Below are 9,705 nucleotides of genomic sequence, written 5' to 3'. Positions count from 1 at the left end.
AGCGCCACCAACTGGCAGCAGGAAGTGTGTCACTTCCTAAAGGCTTTGAAATCACCCTCTTATTTTTACCCAATTTGCTTCAAACTTTATGTGTATAATGTAGACACACGGCAGATGTAGACCTGAGAAAGGATTATTGATATCTTAGATACTGTTGCCGTGGCAACGCATCAAACTTTATTATTCTTTGTTGATGCTTTTGAGACTCTTAACATACTTGAAATTGCATGAAACCCGACAGACACATCACATTTATTAGACAGTAGACATGTGCAGAGTTTCAGAAACGGGCGTGGTGAGGGGCTCAGTAGTGCCACCTTTTGTCAAAAGTGGGGGGATTGATTTTATCTACAGTAATAAAAATCGGTATGTGTATTGTTCTCCTCCAGCCAGACAACTTTCTAATTTACACTCAATAGCTCCAACCAACAGGAAGTCAGATATTTTGGTTTGAAAATTGTCATTTTATGTCTCTCTCTCTCTGAGCCTACGTCTATGTGTGTGTGTGTGTGTCTGTGAGTGTGGGGAGGGGGAGGGGGGCTAGATTAACCATTTGACTGCTGTGTGGTTTGGCCTGCATTAAAAAAGAAAAAAAAATGTCTTACGCCTTGTATTTTTTAAATAAGTTGTATTAATAAGTAAAGGCATATAACCAGTTGAATTGTAGTGCATTGAAAATAGTTTTATATAATTAGTTTATTAATTAAATTAACTTGGTCAGAAAATTTGGTCCATAAATCAAACACACTTGCATGTAATATTATGAAACTCTGTACACATATAGATCTCATCGGGCCAAACAACTTTAAGCCAGCCCAACAGGAAGTGGGCTATTTTGGTCTTAATGTGGATGTTTTGCAAAACCAGGCTCTACATTTTTACCCACTCCTCTTAAGTGGTTTATTTTATTCCCACCAAACTTTTTCAACATGATGAAAATACATTAAAGAAGCATAATTGTGAATATCTATTGAATATCTCTAATTGTTTTGCTATGGCGAGGGATTAAAGTCATGTAAAAAAAAAATAAACACTAAAAGCCTCATATCTTCTAAAAATTTAATTATACACCATTTATTTCTAGATAAAATTATACAAATATCAGAACTAAACCCATTTTATTCTTGTTTTTAATTTAAGAATAATGTACAAGTTTAAAAACAGCCAGGATGCACTATTCAGTTAAAAAACAAATATATCAAATAATACATAGGGCTATACTGCCCTCTTGTGTTCAAAATCAGGTAGGCCTGTTGTATTTAAATATAGGTAGCTGCTATGTGACTCCGAGAATTTTTTCTCACCGGTTATTTGACGTGTAACACCGGGGGCTTTTATATCGCTAAGTTAAAAGTGAAAGTAAAGTAAGGACATTTATAGTGGTGGCGCTCACAGTGCGCTCGAATGAATTTCTATGGAAGTAGAAATGAAAAAACGTTCGCTCTGTTTTGCTCGCTCGTCGCCATGGACGCGCACCGTAATGAATGCCACTGCAGCCGCATACTTTTTAGTGTCACTTTAAAATTAGTGCAATATCGGGGGCCAATTGCTTGAATTGTGAGTTCAATAGTCTATTATTTTTCACGGAAAACACAACAACAAAAGAGTACAATGATAGATTCGCTTAAATAGGCGCTTTTACATAAAATAGCCTATTCCGTCATCATCTTTTCAGTCAGCTCTTCACTCTCGTGATTAATGAAATTTGACTCCTGTTGCTGATATTTGCTGCAACTTTCGTTCTGCTCACAATTTAGTAAGCAAACACGCTTCAAATGTGTTTTTATTTTATTTTTGTGTGTATATATGTGTGTATATATATATATATATATAGCTTATGTTTCAAATATGAGTTAATTAACAATCGTTTGAAAGAATGATACTTTTAAACATATCACTAAGCCGTCATTAGGTGTCGCCAGGCGACCGTCTTAATGAGCGAGTCATTGATTCATTTGTTCGAACGATTCGTTCGAACGGCTGAGTCATTCATGAATGAGACAGATTATGGATTGGTCATTGAATCTTTGAGTCAACCGATTCGTTCAAAATGCTGAATCATTCAGTAATGAGAAAACACGTTGCTGTGAGATGCTCGATGGTTCTGCTGTGATCTTTGTTTAACTAGTTTCACTGCTGAAACAGAAAAAAGTCAATATTGCATATAAAATGTAAGTGATTTGACTTGTGTGTGTGTCTGTGTGTGTGTGTGTGTGTGTGTGTGTGTGTGTGTGTGTGTGTGTGTGTATGATTGTGTCTGTTACTTTTTGGATATATATCTTTTTATATAAAAAAAAATAGGCATACAACCCATATATTTTAAATGTATTGTTTGCTTTAAATTACATTAAGATTTGTATGTTTGGTAATTGAACCTGAATGAATTTTAAATGAATGTGCTATATTTCAGAGTTTTCCTTAAAATTTGACCTAACACTAACTTTATTCTCATCTGAATGATAGATTATTTATTTCTGTATAAAATAAAAAAGAGATTTTGGTTGGGTGACAGTTGTAGTTTACAGTTTGACAAAAGCACAATGTTGTGTTTTATTGCGATTGTTCACAAATATAAGTAAACACTTATGAGATAGATGTTTATGGATTGATTGGTCATTGAATCTTTGAGTCAACCGATTCGTTCAAAATGCTGAATCATTTAGTAATGAGAACGCGTTGCTGTGAGATGCTCGATGGTTCTGCTGTGATCTTTGTTTAACTATTTTCGCTGCTGAAACAGAAAAAAAGTCAATATTGCATCTAAAATGTAAGTGATTTGACTTGTGTGTGTGTGTGTGATTGTGTGTGTGATTGTGTCTGTTACAGTGATAAGAGTTTAACCCTTGTTAAACTTTAGACCTTGTCTTTTTGGATATATATCTTTTTATATTAAAAAATAGTCATACAACCCATATATTTTAAATGTATTGTTTGCTTTAAATTACATTAAGATTGTATGTTTGGTAATCGAACCTACATGAATTTTACATGAATGTGCTATATTTCAGATCATATATTTGTTTTCCTTAAAATTTGAACTAACACTAACTTTATTCTCATCTGAATGATAGATTATTTATTTCTGTATTAAATAAAAACACCTTTGATTTTTCTTTTTTAATCAATGTAGAATGTGTAACTGAAAAAATAAACAGATTAGGGCTCTGTTTGATGACAAGAAATGAAAACCAATGCGATATGATGAATGTCCAAAAGATGGCTCCCACAGACTGTTTTTAAATAGGATTGTTTGATATTTTTTGCTTTTAAACTGTGTGTGTGTGTGTGTGTGTGTAAGAGATTTTGGTTGGGTGACAGTTGTAGTTTACAGTTTGACAAGAGTTTATAGTTTGACAAAAGCACAATGTTGTGTTTTATTGCGAGTGTACACAAATATAAGTAAACACTTTGCAGTTTGAATAATGTCCTGTATGAACAAAAGGACGGAGTATGTCTTTATGTCTACATTGTTCAATTACGCCACACACACACACACACACACACAAACACTATTTTTCTAATCAGATCAGGCAAGTAATATTCTGTCTTGTCTCTTAAAAAAACAATATATATATATTTATGTATATATATATATATATATATATATATATATATATATATGTGTGTGTGTGTGTGTGTATATATATATATAAATATAGCTGCGAGCAGCGTGAAAGGGCCAAAGCCGGCGGCACCGCCACCCCGGTTATAGCGCCACCAACTGGCAGCAGGAAGTCTGTCACTTTCAAAAAGCTTTGAAATCACCTGATTGCTTCAAACTTCACTACTATGATGTAAACACACGGCAGATGTAGACCTGGATGTAGACCTGACCTTTCAGAAGGTTGCTCTCGCATACTTTGTGGTTGACATGTGCCCTCAATGCACACTTTTGCAGAGCCCACACTGATACAAGCTCTACAGCACACTTCTTTTCGACAGTCAAAGCAGGGTTACGTTTTTGCACGTCGTGCACAATAACCCTAAAGGCACCAGGGTGGCGGTGCCACCGGCTTTATATATATATATATATATATAAATAAATATAGCTGCGAGCAGCGATGAAGGGCCAAAGCCGGTGGTACCGCCACCCCGGTGCCTTTAGGTAACTAAAGGCACCGGGGTTGCGGTGCCACCGGCTTGGGCCCGTAATCGCTGCTCGCAGCTATATTTTAACTTTATATTTAACCTAGTTTAAAGAAAAACAAAAACAGATTTAAATGTTTCCATACAGCCAGATAACTTATCTATAAGTAAATATTGACCTTCCTCAAAATAAAATTTTCTTTAACGAAAGATCAAAAGGATAAACCATGCAGATTTATTTTTTACAGCCATCTCTGATCATATTTACCAGGGGTGCCAATCATTCTGACCACAACTGCTGTATATATATATACAATTCTAAATAAATTAACATTTAACTAATGACTGAACTAAATACAAATTTCTATAGACAGCATTAGATTATTAATATTATCTGATGGGAATACTCCATATGTTTATGAATTATGCATAAATAAAAAAAGTGTATTAACACACAGAGCAGTTATATAAACTTCTCTGAATTTAATTTCATAACCATTTCATAATTCTTCTTTAAATTTGAATTGGACAATTTTGCATCCTGATTGCTACCTCAAATCACTTTCAAGGTCTAGATTGGAATTAAAAAATTAATTTTGAATACCACAAAACAAATCAAAGTAAAACTCTCATCACCAACCCAGCTCAAAAATTACAGTCGTAAGCTTAAAGGAACTGTATTTACCACATACGCCAGTGGTGTTAGGTTTCATGGAGATGTCCATGTTGATCATGAACTCATTGCTGTGGGGAGTGAAGGTGAGTGTGAAACCATGCTGCTCTGATCTCAGCTGGTGTAGTATAGCACCAATTTGTGTCACAGTTACTCCCTGAATCCTGAATGGGACTGCGGTAAACACACCGCCCACAGTCACCTGAAATATAGAGAACATGTTGAATCTCTTTTCTAACTTGGTTAGCTGTTTCACTTTGCATGCTTTTTCAGTGCATCTACCTTCATGTCATCCTGTAGCACCACACTTGTCCCGCCCTCCTTCAGCTCCAGGCTCTTCATGCAGATCTGATTGGGCGAGCTTTGACAGGCAGCCGCATGCAACACTAGCTCCGCCCCTCCTGAGCGAAGCAGCAAATAGGAGCAAGCGGCTCTTAGCTTCAGAGCCGCCCCCGAAAATGACACAACATGGCTAGTGGAGCTGCCCATGCAACTACCTGGGGAAAGAAAGTAAGCATGTTCAAGTTAAAAATTTACAGTTTTTTTAAATGGTATGTAAAACAATGCATTATGCAACGTTTTAAACAGTATAACGCTAAATTGTTGTCACTTGGCCTCAACACATTGCATGTTTAATATAGTATAATTTCGGAAATAAAGTGCAATTTTGCAAATTTAATCCAAGTTTGAGTAAAAATGACCTAAAATGAGGACCTATTATGCTTTTTTATATTTTCAACTTTTTTTAGTGTGTAATGTTGCTGCCAGTCATTCCAAAGGAAGTTTTTCTCTATATCAGTAAGCACAGTTTCTGAACTCCCTGAAACGCCTTGATTGTAGTCTTGAGTTTTCTTTTGGGCACGAACACATCAAAAATTCCTCATTTTAATAATTACTGCCCCAATGCATATGCAAAATAAAGGGCGCAAGCCGGCCTGGTTGAGTTAGTAGTGTTTTTAAACATTTCCAAAACATCCAATCACAACATAATTGTCCAGCTGACCAATCAGAGCACACTGCGCTTTTTGAAAGGGAATTAAACAGAGCGTTTCTGACAGACTGGGAAGAGAGGTGCTGCAATAATGTAAAATATGTGAAAAATAATGTGCTTTTTGAACATTTAAGTATGAAAACCTATTCTAGTAGACCCCAAAAACCAAAATCAAGACTTTGAAAAAGGGCATAATAGGTCCTCTTTAATGTGTTGGTTGTTGCATAATTAGGGGTGTGTGTTCATACAGGGGCAGGTCCAGGTACAGCCACAGGTGTGATTGTAGCGGAGGGCCGGAAGGCTGTTTTTGCAGACGGGAGGCTCCATCTTCTCACAGTTGATGCGGTGGCTCTGCACCGTTACTGTGCCTGATGGGTTGCACAGCACTGAGTGACAGCCATCTGACAACAACCAAGTCTCACCAGGCTGATGGACAGAATTGGTCAGAATAGTTATTTTGACGCACAAACCAGAACTTCAGGAGCCTTTGTTAGTCTGCAGTGCTGCACGATTACTTTAAAAATAAAAAAATAAAATTGATATATGGCTTAGTGGCTGCGATTTTATTGAATAAATATATGCGCTGCATGTGTCAGACTGAAGTGTGGCACTGTGCTTTTTTACACACAAGTTCATGATTGCTCGGTTAGAAGTAAATGCTGCTCCACACAAACTCATCTCTCGTCTCGTCTCTGCTCTGAGTTTGAGTCGCTTGGAAACGCAACATGCGCCAACCATCTTCCCAAACTTGTAATAAGAAACATTTATAATTCTACTGTTGTCAACAAAAGAGAAGCTCCCAGTGGTTTTCCACCAAAATAAAGGCATGATGATTTGACGTTTGAAAATAAAAAATAAATCCTTAAATATTAGTATAGTAATTTAATAGTTGGACTGTAAAATAAAATGATTAAAAATATATTTTTTCTTAAATATATTTTTTATTTTACAGTGAAATATAACGAAAGTAATACTACTTATTTTTATCATCATAATTATAAAAATATATATATTTTACAGTACAGTTATCATCATTATTATTATTTTATAGTCATATTGATATATAATCACAAATTTTGGGCCAAATTGTGCAGCCCAACAAACAAGCACATCAATCCTGGAGTTCTTTTTATAGCATTTTAAATTTCAATCGCAATTTCAGAAAAATCAGTTACTGTAGATTTCCCCCCCCTCCCCCCCAAATCGTGCAGCCCTAGGTAGACAAAACATACACTATGCAAGTAATGTGAAATGTGGCGCTATGGGGGTCTTCAGTCAATGGTCATTTTTCTCATTCTCATTGGTCATTTTGCCATGGCAGAGCAACAGTTTGAATAGACTCTTGATGAGCAATCAATTAATGATATTTAAAGCTAACTGTCTGAAAAACACCACATCCTGTTTTAATGGCACAAACATTTCAATGTAACTCTATCGACCCCCTAGTGTTTAACTGCCAAAAATGCATGTTCATTATGCATGCTTGTAATGCATTGGCCAAGCATTCATGTTTGCTCACTTGCATAGAATATGTTTCTGGCCTTAGATGAATTGATCTGTTAATGAGCAGCTCAACCTCAAAAAGGTTTTTGAGGGATGAAGTTATTGGCCCAGAACGCCTGATCCAGTGAAATTGATTATGGATCCTGAGATCCAATGAAATGGATTGGATTTGAGTTCTCGGAAAGTCTGCATCAGATCAAGAGGTTGTATGGAAGAAAATTAGAAGCTGATGTTCCTAAAGTCGAGGCCTTTGATGGAAGTTTGATGGCATGAAGGGAATTTTGCATCCTACTAAAAAAAACAGCTCACCTTCCGTTCATTCCCTTCATCATCCACACACACTCCAGGAGGACCCGCTGAGGGACATCATCATCATCATCATCATCATCATTCTAATCAAATTTCTACATTAGTCCTGTTTTATTGTGTAATGGGTACATGTTGAGTCTCACCTCGGCAGAGTTTGTCGGTGAACGATTGGTCGAGTGCCGCCATGGCGAGCAGATACTCTGTGCTGCTCAGCCGAATGATGTTGTCCTGAGCGTGTGGACCCGCGAGCGTGCTCAGTTCAGTTTGGTCATATTGGTTACCCAGTCCAATGGGAAACACTGACACACCTGTATGCAACAAACACATATTGCTTTTAAAACAATGTTATGAGAATAAAAGCAAAAATGTAAGAGTTTAAAATGCATAATATTGTGTAAATAAAAAATAAATATTTTGAGAAAACAACCACAGTATTATAATAAACTGCTACAATAGGAATAGAGTGCAGATAGAGGCTGCAGCTTCATTAATGCAAGAAATGGATGTGGTTCATTTAGTTAAATCATACTGTAGGATTCAGCAACTAAGAAATCCTTGGTCTTTTGCTGCATCAGCTCCAAGTTATCATTAGTATGAGGACACTGCAGCAGTTATGTAGGAAATCAAATTTATTCTGGAGAAAGAGCCAGACAGACATTCAGAAAATTGCCTCTTTTGAGCAGTCTGAAATAGCAACCGATGGTCGACTCCACTTCACTTTGATGTTTCTTTATGACTTTATTCTCATAATATTATGACTAGTATAGTCCAATAATGCACTGACTTAAATCTCATAATGCTATGACTTTAGTCTTGAAACTTTGACTTTTTATTCTCATAAAAGGCCTGTTTTCAAAACATCATGACTTAATTCTCAAAAAAAGATTTTTATTTTATTTTATTTTATGTTAATGTGACACTAAAGCGCTTTCGTAGTGGCATTCTGTTGATTACATCAGGAAAAAATGTAACTAATTTAACTAATAACTTCAGCTAGTCAGCTTGAGATCCTTTCCATCTAATCTGGTTATATCTCTTAAGCCTAGAAGTGAATGTTTTATGAGCAGTAGGATCATCTCTTTCTCTTTTTTTTTTTAATCACATGTGCCTCATCTACCACCAATATGTTCAATTGGAGCCGACTCAGATCGGTAAACTATTACATTTGTTTTCTAGGGTGTAGTTGAAATACTATGTTTTTCAGTTATGTTTCTTTCACAAAGCATTCATCCACACAGCCACGCAAAGCGGAATCACAACCAAAACAATGTTCTTCTGCAAGATGCATGCAGTTTTGTCATCCAGTTAAAGTTTACAGTAAATCTGGAATATATTGCACCATAGACTTATATTGTAAGTGCATTACTGTAAACAGGTTTTTGTTGTTTTTTGCTTGATTTAAGCTGAAATTGTTTTCTGTGGAAATTAACAATGTACCACAGATGCCAGTGACAGAGTTTAACCTCTATTGAAACTCAAACACTACATTAAGGACCACTTAAAAGAGTGCATCGATAAAGCTATAACAATATTTCACCAACCAGCTGTCAGAGCCTCGTTTGCTGCCTCTTGCACAGAGTCTATTGACCTGTCAGTCACGACCATAACCACAGCTTTAGGGATGCCCATTCGTCCCCCACTGGTGGAGGAAATGGCTGTCTGCACGGCCAATCGCAGAGCAGCTCCTGCGGAGAAAGAGGAAGGATGTATGTAGTGTGGCATATGTTTTAACTGTCAGGCTGCTGTGTCTTCACAGCATGTTTACCCAGTCTTGTTGTATTGTCTGTCTTGCTGTGTAGGGTTTCTAAAAGCTTGAGAAGATTGTCTTCTGTCTGTTCATCTCTCCATGTGACCGCCACAGCTGATTTTCCCCCATACACTATCACTGCCACCTGTGTGTGATTGCGACCTGCAACAGATAAGCAGAACTCTCGAAGTAACTATTATAACATACACAAACAATGAAAAAAAAATCAATCTCACGGAGACTTACCAATATTTGTGCTCTTTATAATAGTTCTCACAAATATTTTCAAGTCTTCAAACTGGTTATCAGAAGAGGCTCTCAACAGGAACAGCACGTCCATGGGCTTTGAACACGGCACTGAGCAAACACACACACATAGAATTACAAAGAAAGCAT

The 9,705-nt window shown here is 36.6% G+C and overlaps 1 protein-coding gene across 2 annotated transcripts in view; it reads right to left on the bottom strand.

Annotated features, from left to right (window-relative positions):
* vwf (von Willebrand factor) overlaps positions 1 to 9,705 on the bottom strand; it is a 75,238-nt gene that overhangs the window by 32,519 nt on the left and 33,014 nt on the right. For both annotated transcript variants that reach the window (XM_056236037.1, XM_056236038.1), the window contains exons 29-36: positions 9,556 to 9,666; positions 9,328 to 9,471; positions 9,104 to 9,247; positions 7,706 to 7,870; positions 7,563 to 7,609; positions 5,999 to 6,176; positions 5,042 to 5,256; positions 4,772 to 4,961 (exon numbers count right to left, since the gene is read on the bottom strand). In XM_056236037.1, coding sequence (XP_056092012.1) covers positions 4,772 to 4,961; positions 5,042 to 5,256; positions 5,999 to 6,176; positions 7,563 to 7,609; positions 7,706 to 7,870; positions 9,104 to 9,247; positions 9,328 to 9,471; positions 9,556 to 9,666 — 1,194 coding nt within the window. The remainder of the gene's footprint in view (positions 1 to 4,771; positions 4,962 to 5,041; positions 5,257 to 5,998; positions 6,177 to 7,562; positions 7,610 to 7,705; positions 7,871 to 9,103; positions 9,248 to 9,327; positions 9,472 to 9,555; positions 9,667 to 9,705) is intronic.

Source organism: Rhinichthys klamathensis, unplaced genomic scaffold (genome assembly GCF_029890125.1).
Source record: "Rhinichthys klamathensis goyatoka isolate OS25496 unplaced genomic scaffold, OSU_Roscu_1.1 h1tg000436l_1, whole genome shotgun sequence".
Classification (NCBI taxonomy): domain Eukaryota; kingdom Metazoa; phylum Chordata; class Actinopteri; order Cypriniformes; family Leuciscidae; genus Rhinichthys; species Rhinichthys klamathensis.
This window is presented reverse-complemented; position numbering and strand designations above follow the sequence as displayed.